At 36.3% G+C, this 24,968-nt stretch overlaps 1 protein-coding gene and 1 long non-coding RNA gene across 22 annotated transcripts in view; one reads left to right on the forward strand and one right to left on the reverse strand.

Annotated features, from left to right (window-relative positions):
* Btrc (beta-transducin repeat containing E3 ubiquitin protein ligase) overlaps window positions 1-24,968 on the reverse strand; it is a 209,015-nt gene that overhangs the window by 23,364 nt on the left and 160,683 nt on the right. For 20 of the 21 annotated variants that reach the window (XM_078023016.1, XM_078022853.1, XM_078023333.1 and 17 more), the window contains 2 exons: window positions 7,087-7,318; window positions 2,348-2,534 (listed from right to left, as the gene is read on the reverse strand). In XM_078023016.1, coding sequence (XP_077879142.1) covers window positions 2,348-2,534; window positions 7,087-7,318 — 419 coding nt within the window. Of the gene's footprint in view, window positions 1-2,347; window positions 2,535-7,086; window positions 7,319-8,699; window positions 8,718-24,968 lie in introns of those variants that run through there. The other variant, XM_078023716.1, reaches the window with a different exon arrangement.
* On the forward strand, window positions 704-9,052 carry LOC120885756 (uncharacterized). The gene is made up of 2 exons (XR_005728463.2): window positions 704-1,437; window positions 8,727-9,052. It is a non-coding gene; the product is annotated as an uncharacterized LOC120885756 (long non-coding RNA).

A 24,968-nucleotide genomic window follows, 5' to 3' on the forward strand; every position in this document is an offset into this window, starting at 1 on the left:
ATCCTCCTGCTTCAGCCTCCCCAGCTGCTGGGATTACAGACATGCACCACAGTGCCCAGCCTCTAATTTTTAAAATATATTTTTTAGATGCTGATAGACCTTTATTTAATTTATTTATTTATATGCAGTGCTGAGAATTGAATCCAGTGCCTCACACATGCTAGGCAACCCCCTACCACTGAGCCACAACCCCAGCCCTCATTTTTAAAATTTTGAGACAGGGTGTGTGCCCATCTGGCCTTCAACATGTGCTCCACTTGCCTCAACCTCCTGAGTAGCTGGGATTATAGGTGTGCATCACTGTGCGTGACCTTAAAATAACTGTTTAAAAAGCCAAAAAGTCATCTTTTCAAAGACAGTTTGTTTTTGTAATAGACATAAAAGGTCTTTCTGCTTGATGCAATCCTAAGCAAAACCGAGCAGCTTACTTTTTTACTTTTGGTATTTTCACATTTATCTGCAAAGAACTGCCCACTTACCTCTTGTTCACTCTGCCATCAAAGAAAAACTTAACTCCTAATTTCTGATGAAAGTTTAGTGTCATTTACACTTCAAATGAGAACAAAGTGAATTTTAACAAGGAACCAAATTCTTTTATAACTAAGAGAATGAATCTCAACAATTGAAATTTCATGTCACAAGTTATTTTGGAGAGTTCCTTTTCCTGAGGGATAGAGAACTCTTCTCAGCTGCCTAAAATTTTAAAACTGGTCCTGGCATTCTCAGCAAAATAATGGACTTGGAATTTTGTACAACTATGTACTTATTTGCTTTGTTGTACTATATAAAATAAAGAGCTTATTTTCAAAGTATGAAGTCGATTATGAAAGATAAAGTTTCTATTTTCTACATGATGAAATTAAGGGCAAATAAGAAAAATATATTTGAGAAAAAGAAATAGCAATTTCCTTTGTATAATTGTTAAATAGTCAAAGAATTGCTGGCATTTGGTTCATTTAATTGAATTTGAGAGAAAAATTGTTTTAAATACCTTCATTCTATTTATTCATTTGTATGTGGTGCTGAGGATTGAACCCAGGGCCTCACATGTGCTAGGCAAGCATTCTACTGCTGAGCTATAGCCCCAGGCCCTGAGAGAAAAATTTAAAAATTCTTCCTAACAGCCAGAATAAAGAAATCTCTGAAGTACCTGGTATAATATTTATAAGTCATTATATTTATTAAATTTTTACTGAATTTCAAAAATATAAAAAAATGAAAGGGAGCTAAATATATTTTTATGAAAAATTTAAGGAAATCTGATTTTTTTTTAAGAGAGAGGGAGAGAGAGAATTTTAATATTTTATTTTTTAGTTATCGGTGGACACAACATCTTTGTTTGTATGTGGTGCTGAGGATCGAACCCGGCCGCACGCATGCCAGGTGAGCGCGCTACCACTGAGCCACATCTCCAGCCCCAAAGGAAATCTGATTTATGTGAGTATGAATCATTTAAAAGTATTCTCCATTCTTAACTATTTTGTATCTCTTTATGATTCAAGATAAACAACTTAGAAAATTAATTTGGAAGAATATCATTGAGTACACATATGCCTATTATAGTTTCTTCATATCAACTAAATACTCAAAATGTCACATTTTATTTATGAAATATTCATATTTGACTTTCTTACAGGGACATCTAGAGACATACTATTAGAAGAAAGTTTTTTCAAGAAAGAAATCTTCCCAAAGTTCTAGTGAAATAGTACCATGATGTTAAGAGAACTACAAAAAAAAAATTGGTGAAATCTTTCAGTCTGCTATCTATATAAAGTCTCAGGGAATGTATAATAAGCAAGAAAGCCTTAAGAAGAAACATTTATTTATTTATTTTTAATTTTTCCTGATGGCTAATTTTTTTCTTATTCTAGCTAGGCATAAAAATAAGTTTTGATCACAAAAGTGAATAAAACACAGGCATAGGCTAAAGGCAAGAAATCTTCTGAAGGACAAAATAATAATTTGTCTTATATTATGTTAGGGGAAAACTGGATCTGATGGTTTTTTTGTGATCCAAAGTCACCTTTTAAACTGCCCATCAGCCCATCTACAGAATACCAATTTCTATCCAGAAATCAGAATGCTTCAAATGAGAGGGAGGTCAATTTTCCATTATTTTTGCAAAGCAATACTAACACTACATTATGTTATTTTATGAATGATTGGTCAGAAGTAAAATTGCTGAGTACATGAACAACCATTTACTTTTTACATTTTTAGCTGTGAATCAGCAAAATCACTATATTAAATGGTAAGTGGTCTCACTAGTTTCCAACATTCTTCTAGTGATCATGAATGGTCAGGTCTGGAAGTTCTTTAATAGGAAGAAATTTAAAAGTCTCACCACCCTCTTCGTTCTGCCAAGCCTCTCCACAGAGAATCTGTCCTGACCATTCTCTCGATGAGCTTCTTCCATAACATGCCATCCGACGTCACACGGTACCATTCTTTGCACACAAGTTCAGCAGCACAAAGTGATTTGGCATCCAAGTATGACAGAATATTCTCAGCAATATGATCCAATCCCCGAGCTTTCAACGGGGAGAAGAGGCAAAGCAAAATAGTGGGGATGGTGAATCATTTTTACAAAAGGTTCTTTAAAACAGAACAGCATTTGCTCTGCAATGAAGGCACACTGTCCCTAGTGTAGTCCAGTTTCTTTTTCAAACAGAGGCTTGGGTAAAATGAATGTCAATAATTTTTCCATAAGGTTACAGAAATGAACAGTATTTTCCATCTTCCTTCAGATAAGGAAGCTAACAACCAGCAAACCCCGCAAGACATTAAAAATAAAAAGGATTCCAGAAAACAATTCACATCTATCTATATGGATTTCAGCACTAGGGGATGTTCTATGGATGGCATCTCAAACTCTATGATTCAGACCCTCCCCGCCCCAAATCTCTATATTAGGTCCATTTCTCATTCTGTTTCTATTACTGCTGTAGTTCCAAAGCTATTCCGTAAAAGAAATATCCTTTAAATATACTGGGGGAGAGTCACTTAGTCAGAATGTGCTGGGTTATAGAATTTTGGGAATGCAGAAAAGAGAGGAGGGGGAACATTCTGAGAGAAAAGAGAACTATGTTTAAGTTCAAAGATAAGTTTAATTTCAGATTTTTAAAAAGTTGTATTTGAGAATAGCTAGTGCTATAAAACCTAAGTAACAATTGACCAAAATGGGGGGAAAAAAATCCCAGCTCAATAGATAACTTGGTTAAATTTTGGATGTGCAAAGGAAAATAGTGACAAGTGCATCTGTGAAAAGTGGAGGGCTTTCCGATTAAAGTTCTTTACCGCTCAAATCTATACTGAGGCCTCAGTAGAAAATAGCCTATAAAACAGGATGACTATACTAATAAACCTCCTTTTGGCTGCTGTTCTAAGTTCACAAGTAAGAGACCAAAAACATTAAAAATTAATCTTTACAGGTTACGTATCAGAGGTTTGCTAGAGACTTAAAAGTTGAGAAGGATTCCTTCAGACTCTATCTCCCATAGGCACAAACATAAAAGGAAAGAGAATACTGTATTTCATTTTGTGCATTGAATCATACACAGGCATACTTGGATGCCATTAGCAATGATCCAAATATGCTTATTAAACATTATTCTAATTATAAAAATCGTCTGGATATCAGTTACATTTTTCAGCAGACTTGGGAAAAAAGCATTAAATGGATCTTATTTGGCTGGCATCACATGTTCATATTTAAGAATAAGCAGATGGAGGCATCCTTCATCTAATTGTTATTAAAGGAATGACTATAAGACAATTAAAAATATAATAATTAGTTCTTCATGCAAGATGCAGTAATAGTACAATTCCTGAATCTTTATTCTGAAACTTTCTACACCATCAGAAGTTTCCAAAAGGCACTGCTGTTTTTCATGGCTGCCATCAAACTGCTCCTAATCATTTACTTGTACCTATAATAAGTCTTTGGAAGTAATTTCACCTAACACTCCAAATAAAACCATTACATTAATGGATTACAGACAGTTTGGGAAGTAGTTTGGTTTACTAAATGTAGCCAGATGGTGTAGGCTTAGAAGTTTAAATGGCTATAAAGCATTAGACTGATGATTTAGTACTTCATAGATTGGTCAGCAGATATACACTAGGGATCAGTATTAGACAAAAGACATAAGTCTTATCAACTCCTAGTCAATTCATAGTGGTATTAAACTTGAGATGGTAGCAAGACTCAGTGATTGGGGAGAACAAGGTAATAGGTACTTTCAGATTGTCTGTACAAAGAAAACTGTTTGCTTATGGCTAAAACAAAATCTAATGCACTATGTGAGGGCAAAAATCTATTCTATTTAACAAAAGACACAGGTAAGTCAGGAAAGTGGTGCATGAGGCTGAGGAAAGCAGAACACAAGTTTGAGGCCAGCCTACAGTCTCAAAACAAAATTTAAAAGGGATGGAAATGTAGCTCAGTAATTGAGTGCTTGCCTAGAATGTGTAAGGCTCTGGGTTCAAACCCCAGTACTGCAAGGAACACGCATGTTCAACACACACACATGCACATATACGTAAAATTCAGTTTTAAAGTGAATATTTCTAAGATTTCTAAGTATTCCTTTAATTTTGAAGGACAGCTTAAATCCCAAGTTTAGAAAAACAAAATTTAAAAAAATATATAGTAGGCAAAGATTAAACAAAGTAGTATGTAGTGAGGCTAAAGGAAGGTATATTATTAAAGGATAGCTTGTTAGTATATACTAAAAGCATGGAAAATGTTCACACTCTTTAATATAGTAGTTCTGCTGCTATAATTTCTTTCCTAGGATGCCCACAAGATTAAGATATAAGAATGTCCACCATGGCCTAGTTTTTAATGGGGAAAAAAACACTGAAACTATCTAAATGCTCAACAAAGAGATTAAATACATAGTTGTTTTTTTTTTTAAAGAAAATACACTGAGAGAATATATTGCCAGGTACAGTGGCATACACCTGTAATCCCAGAAATTCGACAGATTAAGACAGTAAGATCTCAAGTTCGAGGTCAGCCTTATCAACTTAGCAAGGCCCTGAGCAATTTAGTAAGACCCCATCTCAAAAAAAAAAAAAAAAAAAAAAAGAGGATATGACTCTGTGGAAAAAGTGCCCCTGTGTTCAACCCCCAGTATTAAAACAAATAACAACAAAAAGAAAAAGATCTATATTAAGGGGCTGGGGTTGTGGCTCAGTGATACAGCACTTGTCTTGTATACATACGCAAGGCACTGGGTTCATTCCCCAGCATTACATAAAAAAACAACAAAACACAAAAATAAACAAAATAAAGGTATTATGTCCGTATACACTAATAGTATATTAATAGTTCTCTCTGTATATTGGGATTCTGGGAAATTTTATTTTACTCAAAATATTTTTTTTTTTAGTTGTAGGTAGACACAGTATCTTTATTTTATTTATTTATATGTGGTGCTGAAGATCGAACTCAGCGCCTCACACTTGCTAAGTGAGTGCTCTACCACTGAGCCACAACCCTAGCCTCGGAAATTTTATATTTTTATATTATATTATATTTATTTTTAGATATTTATTTTTTAGTTGTAGTTGGACACAATACCTTTATTTTATTTGTTTTTATATGGTGCTGAGGATCGAACCCAGGACCTCACATTTGCTAGGCGAGAACACTACTGCTGAGCCACAACCCTAGCCCAATATTTTTACATTTTACATTTAAATATTTCCTGAATTTCCTAAGTTCTATAATCAGGAAATGACAACCAAAACAAAAAATATAAAAGCAAATCCCCCCCCAAACAAGACATTTTAAAAATTAATTAATTTAGTACTGGGAATTGAACCAAGGGGGAACTTTACTGCTAAGTGATACCCCTGGCCCTTTTTATTTTATATTTTGAGGCAGGTTCTTGCTAAGTTGCTGAGGCTAGCCTTGAACTTGGGATCCTCCTGCTTTAGCTTCCTGAGTTGCTGGGATTGAAAGGGTGCGCCACTAAGTCCAGCAAGACATGACATTTTGGTTAAGACTCTATCTTTGTTATTAGTTTTCTTTCAAAATAAAATTTTAACACATACAAATAAGAACCTCATGTTTTTCTGAGAATATTTTCCTCTAATACTGATGCTTTGTTGTATTCTAAATCATCTTTAAGAATTCAGAAAAATTACAGCATCCTCCAAAAGTATAACAAGTATCATATTTGAAATATAAATATATATTTATTATCATAACAGGCTCTTGATATATCTTCTTTTCTACCAATCCACCTCCCCCGCCTTTTTTTCTTTTTCTTCTCCAATCCAGGGCTTTGTACATTCTAGGCAAGTGTTCTACCACTGAGCCACATCCCTAGCCCCTCCTTCTTTCTAAAATACTAAAAATAAAAATAAAAAGCTTCTCATTCACTCTAGAATTAAAACATTCTGTTGGTAAATTCCCACAGAAATTGAAATATAAGTACATAAATTAATATATCTGTTTTTTCCTCATGTTGCTGGGGATCAAACCCATGGCCTTGTGCATGCTGGGCAAGCACTCTACTCCCCAGCCTATATTAACAATTTTTTTTTTTTTTGGTACCGAGGATTGAACTTAGGGGCAGTTAACCACTAAGTCACATCCCCAGCCCTTTTTTATGTTTTATTTAGAGACAGGGTCTCACTGAGTTGCTTAGTGCCTTGCTAAATTGCTGAGGTTGGCTTTGAAGGAGGATGCCCCTGCTTCAGCCTCATGAGCTACTGTGATCACAGGCCTGCGCTACTGTGCCTGGCCTAAGTTAACATTTCTTGGGAGTAAAACACATTACAAAGACACACCTCAAGTGTCAGATAACACCTCAGAAAATATTTAATTTGGACCTACCGCATATAGGTAAAAAAGGGTGAACAGAAGGACACAAGATAAACAAAAGACAGGGAAAAAGAGGAGTCCAATTTCTCTTGAATTTGATTTTTCTTGTATTTTTACCAAGAGGGTACAATTAAAGGACTTACTTTGTAAAAATCAAGCCAATGAAGACTTTAAAAAAGAGAAATAAAAGGCTGAAGATCCAATTCTGTAGCAAATTAATAGTTTGCAAATACATGTACACATACCTGGCAGAGCAGTTATGAAATCCCTTTGCAGCATAGGTTTAAGATATGAATTTATGTGCCCATGTTGGTAATGACACATTTGGGATATAAGATGTTCCACAAATTCAACTTGATCGGACTCTGACCACTGCTCAAAATATTTGACACACAGTTCCTTTTCCTTTTCATAGCTTGCAGAGAGTTTCCGTTGCTTGGGTACGATCATACTGGAAGTGCCATTGGCAAGTTTTGTCTATGGAAGGGGAGGGATAAAAGAAACATTAACAGAAAGTACTGAAAATCAGAGAAATATATGCCTTTATGATTGAGCCCACTCTGTTATTTTGGTGGTATTGGACATATGTGAACAACTATTACATAGAAAGTCTCAGAAACACCACACTAAGGTGGTAAATCAGGTGTATTTCAGGAAGACAAGAAGAAAGAAAAGCGGGCTGGGGATGTGGCTCAAGCGGTAGCGCGCTCGCCTGGCATGCGTGCGGCCCGGGTTCGATCCTCAGCACCACATACCAACAAAGATGTTGTGTCCGCCAAGAACTAAAAAGAATAAATATTAAAAATTCTCTCTCTATCTCTCTCTCTCTCCTCTCTCACTCTCTCTTTAAAAAAAAAAAAAAGAAGAAGAAAGAAAAGCAAATTAGCTTTTTGGGGGTGGTGCGGGTAGACGGATACTGGGGATTGAACCCAGTGGAGCTTTTCCACTGAGCTATATCCTCAAACATTTTTATTTTTTTTTATTTTGAATCATGGACTCACCAAGCTGCTGAGGATATCACTTAGTTGCTGAGGCTGGACTTGAAATTGAGATCTTCCTGCCTCAGTCTCCTGAGTTGCTGGAATATAGGCATGCCTCACCATGTCTGACTAATTTGCTTTTTCTTATATAAATTGTCTTATAATTTAGACAATTACTTGCTCATAACTTAAATTTAAGAGTCAAATAAAGACCAATTAGTATTGTCAGACTGTGGTACCTTTGGACATAAACTTAAATAACACTCGAATGCTCAATCTACCCCTTTCCTTCCCAAAATTCTATCTTCACAGTCATCAAAATTATATGCCACAAAGTCTATTTTATTAATTAATTCATTCAGTAAGTATTTACTGAGTTTACACAGTGAGACAATCACTGTCCTTGGTGCTAAAAATATAACACTGAACAAAAAATGACAGTCTCTATCATCATGAAGTTAGAATCTAGTTTAGGAGGCACATTAAAAACATAAGCAAATAAATAGAAAATATAACACAGATAATGCTGTGAAGAAAAATAAAGCAGAACAAGGGAACAGGAAAAAAAAAAGGAGATGTTATGATAGGAAAAATTCTAAGATGGTCTCCCAAGATTCTTGTCCCCTGTTATATACATACCTTCCCCTTAGTTATTCAAACAAGCAGTGGTGTAGGTACTATTGTGATTAAAATAAGGACCCAAATCAGTTGACCTTAAGATAGGAAGGTGAAGGGCTAGGGCTGAGGCTCAGTGGAAGAGCGCTTGCCTAGCATGTGTGAGGCACTGGGTTCAATTCTTAGCACCTCATATAAATAAATGAATAAAGGTCTATCAGCAATTAAAAAAAAAAAAGGAAGATGACTCAAGTGGGTCTAACCTAATCTCATGAGGCCTTTCAATGCAGGGAGTTTTCTCCAACTGATTGCAGAAGAGGAAGGGAAACATGTGGCAAGAAGAATGTGGTCAGCTTCTAGGAGCTAACACCAGCATCCCTGCTGATAGCCAGTGAGGAAGTGAGGTCTTCAGTCCTGCAATGACAAGTAACTGAAGCCTGCCAAAACAAGAATGAGATGAAAAAACTTTCCCCCAGAGCTTCCAGAAGAAAACTCAGCCTAACCAACACCCTGATTGATTTCAGCTTTGTGATACTGAGTAGAGAACACATCCATGCTGTCTGTGCCAGACTTCTGACCTACAGAACCAAAAGCTAATAAAAAGATGTTGTTTTAACTTGCTATGTTTATGATAATTTGTTATGTGGCAATTAAAAAAATAAGCTACCTGGTCAGAGTTTTCCTAAAGAGGTGACATGTGAACTAAGGGAACTAGACATTTTGTTACTTGTGAGAACAATGGTGTAGACGAAGGGAATTTTGAGAGCAAGTCCTGGTAGGCAGTTTGACTGGCAGGGTCAAGAGGGCCTGGTATGGACTGGGGTTGTGGCTCAGTGGCAGAGCACTTGCCTAGCACATGTGAGGCACTAGGTTTGATCCTCAGCATCACAGAAAAATAAATACATAAAATAAAGGTATTGTATTCATCTACAACTTAAATTAAAAAAAAAAAAAAAAAAGAGGGCCTGGTGTGGTTCTCTTAAATGAGCAAGAAGAAATAAGGCTGAAGAAGTAGTTGAGCTTATCATTTAGGTCATTTAGGTGGTGCTAACAAATCTCCAAACATGTACCCAAACAATTCCAGTACTCCTTCTCCAAGAATGTTGCCCTTCCCAGTAAGAGTAAAATTTATGTCCTATCCTTCAAATTTGAACTTCGACTAACAGAATGTGGAGACAGTACCACCCAGGAACTTCTAAGCCCTCGTGCTTCTGCTTATTTCTTCTTAAGAGTTTTGAGCTACTATGTAAGAAAATCAGGCTGCCCTGTCAGAGGGAGTTGCAGAGGATGAAGCTACGCACAAAGACAGACCACAGGGAAAAGCACTCAAAAGCCAGAGAGTAAAAAAAGCACAGTGGAGGACCCTGTGTAGAGATTAGCATAAGGAAGCCAATTAAGAGACAACTTCAACAGTCCATGGAAGAGATAAATCTTTTGGACTAGTGTGGTAGCTACAGAGATGAAGAGAAATAATTGGGATTCTTTGAACATTTTGTAAGGCAGATCCAACTGAACATGTTGATAGATTGGATATGAGTATGGGAAAAGAAATGGAGTCAAGGATTGCACCCAAGTATGAAGCTGGAGGACACTAAGAGAAGATCATGAAACCAAAAGAAACTTGATTTGCTACTCTGAAAACAGTATGATTTTCTATAGAGGATAACCATAATTTAGTACAATTCAGCAGAGAAAGCCATGTTACTATCAAGTTCATTCTTGTTTAGACATATTGGATGTGCCATTTATGAATCAAATTTTGATAATCTACTTCTGTTAATTAAGGCACTAGTGTGCTTTCTTTCTTTTTCTTTTTTTGCTTGCTTTATTTTCTAAACATTAAATCCTCTATGCAGACCTCTTTACAAGTGCTTCCTGATATACAACTGAAAGTGTATTTTCAAAAATGGCATGAAAGCCATTCTGTTTACAAGGCAAGAGCTGACACCTGTAAACAGCAAGCCCTCCTGTGCACAGTTAGAGTTTTTGTAGCACAAATGCCACTGTTGTCTATGATACAGACTAAAAATGATTAATAAGAACCTTGTTGGACATAGGCCTTGGGGAATTTTGGGGCTGTTTTTTGTGTAGGTTGTTATTTATATCTCAGCAAAGAAAAGCTCATCAAATGTATTCTGAAAATTTGGAGAGCTAAGAAGCAGGTGAGTTTACAAGTGGCCAAATGCCACTTCTAATCCCAACAACCCAAACTCCTACTTTATTATTGCTTATATATTTTTTGACTTTTAAAAGGTGGAAATGGACCCAAATTGGGTGCTACCTGAGTAATGTTTTCTGGTTAAAGACCAGAAATGTCACCGACAAAAAGTAACACTCAGCAAAAAATATATATAATCATGGGAGACATGCCTGCAGACTAATAGATAAAACTGCCTTAAGAACTTAAGTTTGGTTATCCTACTGCAGGAGCTAACATTCAGCTGTTTTTTATACCTTCCAGTGATTAAATCATGAATGGGACTTTTAAAAAATTGGCTATTAGAAATGAGGAGTAAACTGAGATTTCACATATTTGTGAACTGTTATCTGGCTAGTGTTACATTCTGGTCACTACCCCCTCAAAAGAGTAATTCATTTTATAGAGAGACACACAGCTGAGATCCATTATCACCTTCCAATGAGCTACTCTTAATCGTGACCCCATAATGTATTGTTTTAAAAGCTTTGGCCATGGAGTAAAAGACCAGTCTCAAATTCTAGCTTCTCAAAATACCGGCTGTGTAACATGGAATAAAAATTTGATCTTGCAAAGAATAGGGAGGAGTTCAGTTTTATCTTTCTATGCCTCTGTTTCCCTCATCTGTAAAATGGGGAATAATAATAGGACCTATTTCATTAGCTTTTCATGAGGATCCAATAAAAAAACTTATGAAAAGCATGTTCAGCATATCACCTAGCACACAGCAAAGTGCTCAATATACCAATCTTCTTTTTGTGTGGAGCTGGGGATTGAATCCAGGGCCTCCCAAATACTAAGCAAACACTCCAACACTGAGCTACATCCCCAGCCAAAATTCAACACGTTTTTTGGGGCAATGGGCACTTAGCCATGGAGTCACATTCCCAGGGGCACTTAGCCATGGAGTCACATTCCCAGGCCTTTTAAAATATTTTATTAGAGACAGGGTCTTATTGAGTTGCTTAGTGCCTTGCTAAGTTGCTGAGGCTGGCTTTGAACTTGTGATCCTCTCCCTCGGCTTCTTAAACCACTGGGATTTACAGGCATATGCCACTGTGCCCAGCTTAAAATTCAACACTCCTAATGAATTTATGACACTGTTGGAGTTGAAATTAAATCCTTCTTTCTCGTCTCGTTTTATGTGCTTTTTCATTTAATTTTTTAATCAAAGTATTGATAAGTGTATATGTGCGTGTATTTATATATGCATGTATAATCTTAAGTGTACAGCTCAATGAATTTTCATGAAGTGAACATACCCATGTAGTCAGTACTGAGATCAAGAAACATCATCCCAAACCTCATAATGTCCTCTTTTTTGTCCTTTTTTAGGTCACCAGCCATCCTAAAAGTAACCATAATACTCCTTTCACTTTTTAAAATGTGTTTGTGAAAACCAAGTACACAAAAATATACATAATACTTAGGAATAAAGTTTTACAAAATGTATAATACCTATAAACTATAAAACAATACTAAGGAAAATTTTAAAAAGATTTAAATAAATGGGGACATATTATGTTCTTAAATTGGATTCAATATTGTTAAGATGTTCATTTTTTCTAAATTGATCTTCAGAGTTAGTACAATATCAATCAAAATCTTAGCAGGCAAATTGACACACTGATTTAAAAATTTTTTATAGAGATGCAAAGGATCTAAGATTAGCCAACATAATCTTGAAAAAATATAAAGAAGATGGAGAACTCATATTACTGAATTTCAACAGGTGTAATAGTAATCAAGATAGCGTGGCTTTGATTTAAGGACAAAAATCTAAATCAGTAGACCAAAATAGAGAGTCAAGAAACACAAATATCAAGAATGGCACTAAGATAATTCAATGGAGGAACAGATTGCCTTTTCAACAAATGATGCTGCAACAGTGAATATCCACAAAGAAAAAAAAAAAAAGAAAGAAAGAAAGAAAAAGAAAAAGAAACTTTTTGCTGATCTCACACCACATATAAAAATTAGATTAACTGGATCCTGGATTTATACCTAGGAGCTAAAACCATAAAGCTTCTAGAAGAAAAAAGAAAAATATTGGTCCCCTTGGACTAGGCAAACATTACATAAGGGCACAAAAGCACACAAGCTTTTATGGTAATAAAAGAAAAAAGTTGACATATTGGCATGTGAAATAGCAATCCATGAATGATCAATTAGCATACAAAAAACTGTTCAACCTGCTTAGTCATTAAGGAAATGCAAATGACACTGTATACTACTCACTTACCAGAATGGTTAGAATTAAAAAGACTAACAAGTATTGCAAAGAATGGGGAGGAATTCAGTTTCTCTCTCATTGCTGGCTGTAATGTTTAATGGTACAACCACTTTGGAAAACAGGTTAGCAGTTAAACCTATATTAATGATATGATCTAGCCATGTTTTTTTTTTTTTTTTTCTTGTACCCGAGACTGAACTCAGCACTGAACCACTGGGCCACATCCCTAGCCCTTTTTATTTTTTGAGACAGGGTCTTGCTAAGTTGCTGAGCCTGGTTTTGAACTTGCAATCCTCCTGCCTCAGCCTCCAGATCCACTGGGATTACAGGCATGTATCACCGCACCCGGCATTTCTACTCTTTAAGTATTTACCCTCCTAACATGAAATACAGTTCCACACAAAGACTTGTTCACTGCTGCTCTATTCATAATAATCCCACACGTAATGATACCAATGCCCATCAAGAGATAAACTGATGAATTGTAATGTATTTATACAATGGACCTAGTACTCAGCAATAAAAGGAATGAATTAGATACACACAAAATGACAAGGATGAATCTCAAAAACATGCTGAATGAATGAAGACAGTCACAACTAAAATTAGCCAACATAATCTTGAAAAGAGTACATCTTTATGATTTTATTTACATGCAACTTTAGAAACAACAAATCTAAATTTTAGTGAGAACAGAGCAGTGGAACAGCATATGCCTGTAATCTCAGCGACTCCAGAGGTTGAGGCAGGAGGATTGTAAGTTGAAGGCCATCCTTAGCAACTTGGTGAGACCCTGTCTCACAATAAGATATCAAAAAAAAGCTGGGGATATAGCAAAGCATCCCTAGGTTCAATCCCCAGTACCAAAAAACAAGCAAGCAAAAACCAAAACAAGCAAAAAGCCAACAGCACCAGTACCACCACCACTAACAAAAAACCAGATGTATGGTTGCTTTTGGGATGGATGTGGGGGTGGCATTGACTGGGAAGGGTACAAGGGAACTTCCTATATCTTGATTGTTACAATCATATGCAAACTGAAAAAATTCATTAAACTGTATCCTTAATGTCTCTGTAATATTAATTTTATTTGTAACTAAGATATTATATTTGTCAAGAACTTTGAAGATAAAGGTCTTTGTTTTTAAGCCTTTTTCCTCTACCATTTTCTCATACAGATTTTTCTATAAACAAAAACACAGCAAAATTTAAATTTGAGAACCTCTGAAAATCTACAAGGACACAGTGAAAAAATACATTTATTAAAAAAAAAGCTGTATATAAAGAGAGGGTAATGGTTATTGCTAGTGGTAGAATTTATTTGGCTTTCTCAAGAAAAGAATGATGACTCAACCACTACTGTTCAAATGTCTAGGAACACTGCCAAACAGCCTCAGTTTAATGTAACACTAACTTTGTACTACCCCTGCACATCTCTTTTGCTGGACTGATGGACTGGATGGACAGAAGGAGGCAGGCAGGAAGGGAGGGAGAGAAGGAGACAGCTGTTAGATGACAGTACACAAAATGAAAGGAGTTGAGTATTTATAGGACTGTCCTCCAGTTTACTCCTCAAAGGCTAAGGGCTAACATTTTTTCCCCCTCTGAAAACATTACATGTACCACTTTTAAAACTGCCATGAATTTCTTTGAAGCTGCAGGAGGGGAAAATACACACTTGCAGACACCACTTGGCCTAACCACCACCACTGTAACATGAAATGTGCTGCTGACTTTGCTAAATGTATTATGTACAATTTGGAAAATGTATCATGGGCTGACCAAACTTGATGGTCAAACAAGTTACTTTTAGTTTGCATGTAAACCCTGCTTTAAACAAAAGGAAAGATATGATAAGTAGAGAAAGAAAAATATTCTAGGCATAGGACAACATTTGGAATCACGGTTGCAAGGACTAGTGAGATGCAAATGATAAAAGACATCTAAAGGTTCTGTTTGGCTTTGAGAAATCCTCTGGCACTGAAATAAAATGAGCAAGGGTTGTGCTGGGGATAAGGATGCTCTAGGAGAGATAGAACAAGAATTTTGAATAAGGCTGGAACTTGAACATTATCAATCAACCAACTGCCATTTATTGAGTGACTACTCTGTGCTGGGCATTTTACCAGGAGTAAGGGAAACATCAGTGAACAGGCACAGGAAGTTTTTTTCTTGGGAAGAGTAATAGGAGGAGAACAGAAGAAGTATGTATCAGTAACTGACAGGGACTATAAGAAAAAACAAGATAAATAGGGAGTGAATCGTGAAGCCTACTTTAACTGGGGTAGTTAAGATACAACCCTAAAGGGCAATGTGTGAGCTCAGATCTCCATGATGACAGTCTTGTGAAGATCTTGGGAAGATCCTTTCAGACAGTAAGAACAGCAATTGTAAAAGTGTGTTCAAGTGAAAGACAGAAGGAAGGCCACTGTGGCTGGGGCACATTGAATTATAAAAGGGAAAAAGCAGGTGATAAATGAGGTGGCCTCAGGACAGGTCCTACGGCCTCTGGGACACGGTAAAGAGTTTGAATTTCATCTGAGGTATAAAGGAGAGTCCCAGGAGGTTTGAAGTAGTCAAGTATGACATCATCTGATTTGTGCCTTAGAAAAATTAATACTAGCTCTCATAAAGAGAATGGATAAGGGTCTGGGGAAGTAAGGAAGAGGTAACAAGAACATGTTGCAATACTAGAGGAAGGTAGACTAATGAATGAGAAGGCTGATAAAACAATCTAGGCAAGAGGTGATGATGGCTAGGATTAAGAGGCAGATTAGGGAATGTTTGGAAGAAAGGTATTTTATTCTCACAAAAGAGGAAAGAAGAAAGGGCCTGTTGAGAATTGTAAGTCAGGGTTATAATATATATTTATTTTAGTATAATGATTTACTTTTTAAAAAAATATTTATTTTTCAGTTGTAGCTGGACACAATACCTTTATTTATTTATTTTTATGTGGTGCTGAGGATCAAACCCAAGGCTAGGCAAGCACTCTACCACTGAGCCACAACCCCAGTCCCATGATTTACTTCTTTATTAGAGCTGACCCTTGAGATATTTAGTCTGGTCCATTAACCTGAATGGGGACAGAATCAGAATTCTTACTCCCATGGCTGGGACAAATAAGGCAAAATTTGCCAGTTTTGAGACAGAAAGAGAGGAGATTTTTTTTTTTTTTTTTAAAGAGAGAGTGAGAGAGGAGAGAGAGAGAATTTTTAATATTTATTTTTTAGCTCTCGGCAGACACAACATCTTTGTTGGTATGTGGTGCTGGGGATCGAACCCGGGCTGCATGCATGCCAGGCGAGCGCGCTACCACTTGAGCCACATCCCCAGCCCCGAGAGGAGATTTTAAAAGGCCTATTATACTGTATTCTTTCTAGGCTGCTGCCAGGTTTTAGCTAAACAGGAATCCAAAAACATTGCTTCTTCAAGTATTTTTCCTCTATTGCTTCCTTTGGTTTCTTTGTAAAAGCATCTTTTAGGAAAAAGTCAACATTGTTTTGAATTAACTGAAAGGAAATGGGATTATCTACATTTTCTTTTTCTTTTCTTTTTTTTTTAATACTTATTTTTTAGTTTTTGGTGGACACAACATCTTATTTTATTTTTATGTGGTGCTGAGGATCGAACCCAGTGCCCTGCGTATGCCAGGCGAGCACGCTACAGCTTGAGCCACATCCCTAGCCCCAACTACATTTTCATTAGGATGAAAAGAAGGACAAGCAAGCACACCTGGGGAAAGAGGTGGTGGTAGTAGGGTGGTCCAGAATAGCTCCAGAAAGCTCCAGAATAGCCAAAGGACTGAGGTAGAAAAGGAATCTATTGGCACCTGGGTCTCTTTTTACTAGGGAATTTCAAGAGCAATTGAAAAAATTTGTCCATACACTGAACAAGCAGAGAAAAGGTAATGAATGTTCTAAAGTGGGATCATAACTTCCAACATTCTAATTTTTAGTTCTTTCCTTTTTTTGGACTAGAAATGAACCCTGGGGGTGTTCAACCTGAGCTACATCCCTAACCCCACCCCTCTTTTTTAAAAAAATCTTGAGACAGGGTCTCATTAAGTTACTGAGGGTCTTGCTAAGTTGCTGGGGCTGGCTTTGAACTTGGGGCCTTCCTGCCTCAGCCTCCTGAGCTGTTGGAATTAGAGGTGTGGGCCCACCGTGTCCAGCTAATTTTTAGTTCTTAAGGGGGTGAGGGGGCGGGAGCTTGTTATAATGACTAAGGATATAGCTCTGTACAGTGTTTGCCTAGCACACATGAGGCCCTGGGTTCAATCCCCAGCACTACAAACAACAATAACAAGAAGACACTCTTGTAACTTTCAGTGTTTCAAAAAGTAGTCCTTTATCTTTGTTGGGGTAGGGTGGGGAGTAGGCAGTTCAAATAGAAGAAAATGATGACTGAACATATAGAATCGGGCATAAAATTCAACAGAAGTAAACATTACATTTCTCAGTGGGATTATTGCATTAATATTTGAACAGCTTCTATTAAATATGATTACATATTAGGTGAACTCATAAATATGTCAGATCTGATTAGTCAATGTGGAAGACAGGAAGGGGCAGATTTGTCAGCAGAGAGAAAGTTCACATTATGAATCTGACTGATTTCTAATATCCAACAAGAAAAAGCCTATAATCATTCCAATTCTTTTAAATAAAGCTCAGTGGAAAATAAACTCACAATGTCCTAGTATATATGATTACTTAAAGACTAAACACTTGGCAATCTTTTTTTTTTTTCCTACTGTTTACTAACTATGAGGAAAACCAATATAAAATTCACCAAAGTCAAAACAAAGCTACTTTGATTTCCTGATTTTTTAAATAGTTAAAAGGGATAAAATAATCATTTAACATTTTTAGGTTTCAAAACTGAGATTCTTGTTTTTATAGTGGGCTCCCTCATGCAACTTTATAGCTTCCAGGGTGATAGGTTCTTTTGTTCTAAACCAAGAAACTCACAGCAGTTTAATTTACTGCTACATTATTATAGCTACTAACTACACACACCTTCAAGGCTGGTAAAGCCACTGATGTAGACAGTGCCACCTTAAAAGGAATTTTGGATGGGTCCTAGTGAAGGGGGGGAATAAAAGGACATAATGTTTAATTATAAGAAATGATTGAAATAGGCACAGACATACCCCGGGTGCCTCTGCACTGCAGCAAGCTCTAAACTTGTTATCGTTAATGGTTTAAATTTCACTGTGCTAATCATTTCAGGACACAAGCCTTTCTTGATAATCTAATGAATTATTCCAACATCCTTCAGCAAAAAAAAAAAAAAAAAAAAAAAAAAAATCCTCCATGACAGCACTAATTACAAGACGTTTTCCCAGTGCTTATGTAAAATATGACAGAGCAGCAGCTTAGGGAATTGCAGAAAACTGCTTCTAATTTCCACTGAGAAACTGACAAACACCTCTCTTTCATCTCTCCCAGCTCTCAAGTAAGATTTAACTTTCTCATTTAGTTAATTACCGAGTGAGGATCATCATTTCCCCGGATCGGAGCGGCACAGAGCCTTTATCGTGTTAACTTGTGAACTTGATCGATGGCTGCTGCTAAAACTTAATAACTTCACCCCCTGGCAAATTGTAAGATAAATATAATAGGAGAAACTCTGACAGTAAAAACCTGCCAGAAATGAGCGCTGTGTTTATGTTTCTTTGCAGGCAGCAAAAAAACAACCGACAGCTTATTACTGGTTGCGTGTTACTTATATTTAAAAGACTCCAGGCAGTTAACTTTCTACATACTGCTAAAAGTTTGCTCACAAGATGGGAAAAAAGCAGTAGTGTTGCAGAATTGGGGAAGTGAGAGAAGACAAAACAAGGAGAAGGGCAAACACAAGGGACAACATATATTGTGTATGATCTCTTAAAATGTCATGTTTATCATATAAAATGTCCAATCAGCATAAATAGGTATAAAAATCCTCTTAAAAATAACTCTGGCCTCCTAAAACATGATGTAAACTATAACAATGAGCAAAACAAGAGAATTTTGCTCATTCAAAATTTTTCAATGACTATGGGTCCATGTCTGAAGAATCAATTAACTACAGAATTCCTAGATCTCTTTTCAGCTAGAAAACCATTCACTAACTGCACCAATTAACTCTTTATGAAACGACTAGTACACTGCAGCAAGAAAATAAGTAACTTAGTCTAGAATGCTTCATTTAGTTTTTTTTTTCCTTTTTTTTTGGTACTGAGGATTGAACCCAGGAGTGTTGAACCACTGAGTCACATTCCCCAACCTTTTTTTTTATATTTTGAGACAGGGTCTTGCTGAGTTTCTAAGTGCCTCACTAAATTGCTGAGGCTGGCTGTGAACTTGCAATCCTCCTACCTCAGACTCCCAAGCTGCAGGCGCGCACCACCATGCCTGGTTCATTTAGTCTTATATTCATCTTCCTTATCTAGCTTAGTCAATCCAGGGACAGTATGACGAATGTTATCTTTTTTGGTCAAATTTGAATCTGAGCTTGGAATTTTAACATTTAACTGTGACAGAGTAGATATTGTGACCTGCAGCATAAATGTTACACTTTTTATACTAAGGACATCAGGCAAGATGTACCCATGAGGTATAATAACAATCAAATTGCTACTCGCCAATACCTGTTCTTCCTACCCACAAGACAGATAACAGGGAGAAAAAAGTTGTCAAGTTTAGCAGGGTGCAATGGTGCCCACCTGCAATTCCAGCTACTTGGGAGGCTGATGCAGGAGGATTACAAATTTGAGGCCAAGCCTGGGAAACAGTGAGACCTGCCTCAAAAAACAAAAAAGCGTTGGGGATTTATTAGCTCAGTGGTAGAGCCTCACTGGGTTCAATCTCCAATACAGTTACAACAAAACAAAACAAAAAACAAAACAACACAACAAAAAAAGGGTGGGGGTTAGACCTCACTTCTGAGATTTTATTTAATATCTATCATCTGTTGCGACAGTACCAATGAGCTGAATGAAGGCCCAGTGCTGCAGTCCAAGTGGCCTCCAATTTGCAAGTTGAGAGAATTTGGAAAACAGAACATCATAGTAACAAACTCAATTCATATTCACTAGAGGGTCAAATCTACTCCATTTTGTTTTTTTATAAATTCTACAGGGGTTAAAGCAAAGATAGAACAATTGATTTTCTGTATCTTTAGTTTTAGGAAGATACATTAGTTTCTTTTTATGTGGTACTGAGTATGAACCTGGTGCCTATGCATACTAGGAGAGCGAGCACTCTACCACTAAGCCACCACCCCAGCCCCAATTGATTTCTTAAAAATAACATTTATGCTAGACACATTTTGGAAAATATGAAAAATACAGAAGCTTAAAGAACATAATAATTGCTTATTCCATTATCAATAAATAGACAATGTTCACATTTTGTTGTGTAGGAATCATTTTGGTCTTCTAAGAGAACTGCTGGTCAATCATTTGATGTATGTAGGGAAGGAAGGGTGTTTCTCTACTATCTAGAAAATTCTTTTTCTAACATCAAAAATTAATCCCCGAGGGCTGGGGTTGTATGGTATAGTGCTTTCCCAGCATGTGTGAGGCACTGGGTTCAATTTTCAGCACCATATATAAATAAATAAACAATGATCTATCAAAAGGTGAGAAATAATATTTTTAAAATCTCCTTTTTTGAACACCTTAGAGAAGATCTCGTCTTGGAAGAATACAGAATTATAGGTCACTGTGATTATGGAGAGGAAGAGGAAGAAAAGGGAAAAGGAGCAGAGAAGAGGGGAGTGGGGAGGTGATAAGAATGAGAAAAGAAGGGAGAGAGGAGAAGAGGCTGGGGCTGGTGAAGAAGGTAGGAGAGAACAACAAAAGTGACTGGAGATGGAGGAAAGGAGAATGGGATTAGGGAACAGGATGGGTGAGAGACCAGAAAAAAATGGAGGAAGAAGACTAACATATAGGTAGAAGAGTCACTGGGAAGAGGAGAGAGAGGACAGGCTGGGGAAGAGATGAGGGAGATGGCTAGAGGAAAGATGAACTAGGGAGTTAGGGGATAGAGTTTGGAAGGAGGTGAGGAGAGATGATCAAGAAAAGAATAATATAAAGGGAACCTATCATTACCAAGATGTTTGCTCTAAGAGAAGCAACAATCTTGCGGACAAAAAGGTCCTCTCCCACATAATAAAAAATAAATTTCAAGAAGGAGAGGAGATAAAAACTATTTTGTTTAAAACCACCTCTTAATGTTTCAGGCAGAGTAATAAAGTTTAATTGTCTAGAGACTGGTTGCTTCTTCTGTATACCGTCCTCAGGTAGAGGTTACTCATCTGAATGTTAAATGATGTTAATATCACCAAAATAAAATTTCTGCAATAGTGAAAGTTTAAAGTAAGAGTCTTTCCCCAACTTTCCCCTCACATCCTCCCTTTATTAGTATTAGCAGTTAAGTCCTACCATAAATAACAGGTAATGATGGAGGCATCACTTGCCACAGGAAAACAAAAAGACATGCTAAAAACACAATTAAAAAGTATATGGCAAAAATAGAGTTTTAAGTAAATAAAGAAAAAAAACCTAGCCTTTTCCTCCTCTAATACTTAGATTTATATGTTTATAGAAAGGTCTCAGTGACTTGGTAAAACTTGTTCCTAAAGAAAGCTTCATCTAAAACTTGTTTTTTTAAAGACAGGATTCTCAAGAAGCCAACTCAGCTTTCTAGAAGAAACTCAACTCTTTCCAAATGCTTGTTAATGCATGTTAAATGCAGCAAGAAATAATCCTATGAGGCAGCAGCACAGGCCTCTCTTAGCTGCAGTGAATGAAGTAAATGACTTGTAACTTCTGGAAGTCTTGGTTATCTGCAGGTAAAACTTTAATAACCCTTGGAGCATCAAGGGACTAAAGACATTTCTCTCTGGAATACTTTGGTAATTGTTTTCTTAATTTATCCAGGAACAGCTTAGTTTGGATGCAGCATCTGTTTTTTTTTTTTTAGCAGAGATGATCAAAATAACTTGCTCAGATTTACATAAATTAGCAGAGTTTGGACTAAATTTCAAAAAACACAGTTGCTATATAAACTACATTTTTTTTAAAAGATGAAATTCTAGCCTTTCCTCTTTTTAATGACAATAAAGTTCCCAAGTCAATAACTGAGAGACCAAGACTGCTTTGTAAATTTGGAGAAATGTATTTTCCATAATAAGAGATTTATATGAAAACTAAGACCATAAGTACCACACTAAAGTCAGTCCAAATGTCCTTCTGTAGAAATTTATCTTTATGTAACAGAACATTAAAAAAATAAGCATGGTAGCAGGGATGTTCCTTCCCCTTTCTCACTCCCTCCTAAAGAAATCTCTACTCTGCTCTGGCCCTGCATTTGATATTGCATCTGAGCCCTGGCTTTCTCTGTAAATATTAGTGCTCCACATGCCCCCAGCCCCTACCAGATCCCCACCCCTTTTAATTTTTCATTTTGAGACAGGGTCTTGTTAAATTGCTGAGGCTGGCCTTAAACTTGTCATCCTCCTGCCTCAGCCTCCCAAATAGCTGGGATTATGGACATGCATCACTGTGCATGGCATCTCCCAATGATTTATTATCAAGATTATAGTGGTTGTGACCAGACGACTACTCTTCTGTCAGTTTAATTTTCAGCATTATAGCTTATAGCCTATTCTATATAGAAACGGTTTTCTTTCAGATTTGAAGGGCCATCAAGTGCCCTTAAGGTCAGAGTGGCATATTAGCTGTCATAATAAGTAATGAATATGGACAAGAACTGGGCCTCAATTTCCATTTGAAATAATTAAGTTTCATTGGAAGTTACAAGTTCAATTTGTGGAATCAGCTTCCAGTGATAAAAACCTAGTAGGCCTATATCATAAGTAAATATAAAAGTGGGCTGATTCAGAATATAAATGAACTAGGATAATAGCAGTGAGAATCGGGGTAAGGGAAGCAAAAACTCAAGATGTTCTAGAAGATAGAGTCTTAAGAATAATACCAAGGAGCCAAGGCATTACTTATGGAAGAAGCAGAAGAAACTATTGTAAAGGTAGAACTGCATGGGATCAGATAAGCCCAGGATCATATTGGCTACATACAAATTACATAGGCCTGAGCAAGCTAGTTACCCTCTTGAAGCCTCAATCCCCACCCCACCAAAGATAAAATATCACTTATTTTCTAGGGTTGTTATAATAAATAGTTATATATAAAAACTGCTGATAGCAGGGTGTAACACGTGTATCTAGCTAAGATGTCCTTGTTTTCTAGTACCAAAAAATCATCTCAACAATTGAGACTATATATATCAGGACCTTCCCACCAAACTGAAATTCTAAATGAAACTTCATGCCAAATTCTCTATGCTATGGTACTATGTATTGGAATACTTTACAGATATGCTAACATGTATGGCCACCATTAGCTAAAGAGATTGAGGACAAAAGAAAGAAAGAAAAAAAAAAGAATACTTAAAATGTGTTTCAGATTATAAAAGCTCTGGGCAAAATTAGAGGAAACTATAATTTAGGACAAATTTGTGTGTGTGTGTGTGTGTGTGTGTATGGTTCTCTCTCTTTATATGTATTTCAATATATTTTAGAAAATATATACTGAGAACATTCCACACTTAAGTGCTATACTTGAGAATACAAAAATGACCTAGGAAGTAAATACTGATAAGTTGATTCTAAAATTTATTCAGAAATGCAAATCTTGAAGACTTACTACCAGAGTTCAAGATTTTGATAAAGACCCATACATATAATATGGTCATGTAATTTATGACAAAGGCAACAATCCAATATAGTGGGGAATACACATTTCAATAAATGGTTCAAGGTCAAGGAGAAATCACAATGAAAAAAAAAATAGAATCCTTCCCTCTACCTCATACCATATACAAAACTCAAATGGATTGTAGATCTAAACATGGAAAGTAGAACAATAAAAATTTTAGGAAATATCTTCATGCCATTGGTATACGCATATTTCGTAAACAGAATATAAAAACACTAACAATATAAAGCAAACATTAATAAATCAGACTCTATTAAATTAAGAACCTCTGCTCATCAATAAACACCATTTACAAAGTAAAAAAGCAAGTCACAAAGAGGGAAAATAGACTGATGCCTATATCACACAAAGGACTTGTATCCATAATTTATAAAGAACTCTCACAAATCCTTAAGAATACCTAAAACCCAATAGAAAAATGGACAAAATATTTTAGCACACACCTCACATCCAAGAGGTTAACCAACATCAAAGAGAATAAACAAATATCAATGAGAATAAACAAATTATAATTCTGTTCAATAATATGAATGGCTCTTAAAAATATTAAGTCCATGAAGCCAAATAGAAGGATATAAACTGTAATATTTTCATTTATATGAAGCTCAAAACAGTAAAAACTCATGTGTGGTGTTAGAATTGAGGATAATGGTTAAAAGAGGACAAGAGTAAATTCTGGTAATATTTTGTTTCTTCTTAAAATCTGAATGGTGGCTATACAGGTGTGTTCATGTTGTGAAAATTCACTAATTAAATTCCAGAACACTGTGGTAGGAAATGATTATGTTCATACAAAAGGAAATAAGGGTGAATAAATTCCCATTTGGTTATAAACTGTCCTAAGCCTTATTTTCTGACATAAAGGAAACACAGTTTTCTAATAAAAACAGATTTAAATTTTTGCCAGAAAGAGCCTGAGCCTATTTTCTTCACTCGCAACCCTATGGCCACATAGAGACAATTGTTCCCACATGCCACTACTCTGAACAAGGTTAGAGCTCCCTCTAGCACTTTTAACTAAGGAAACACCACAGGCCCTTACAGAGCTGACACAGTTGTGGTGCTGCCCACAGTTAAATGCAATATGGTGATTTTTATTTTTAATTTGCTTTAATTGTTGCTATGATATGAATAATTAATAGGCTGCCTAAGCCAGTTTTGTAAAGTTCACAGTATAGAAAGCCAGAAGAGAAATATCTAGTTAGAAAGAAGGCTTAAAAATGGTTATAACTGCTATAATATTAGAGAATTCAGAATATTTATTCATGATTTGTGGCAACATTATGTTCCACCACCACCACCACCATCACTAA

The sequence above is a fragment of the Ictidomys tridecemlineatus genome, chromosome 1, assembly GCF_052094955.1.
Source record: "Ictidomys tridecemlineatus isolate mIctTri1 chromosome 1, mIctTri1.hap1, whole genome shotgun sequence".
Taxonomy (NCBI): Eukaryota; Metazoa; Chordata; class Mammalia; order Rodentia; family Sciuridae; genus Ictidomys; species Ictidomys tridecemlineatus.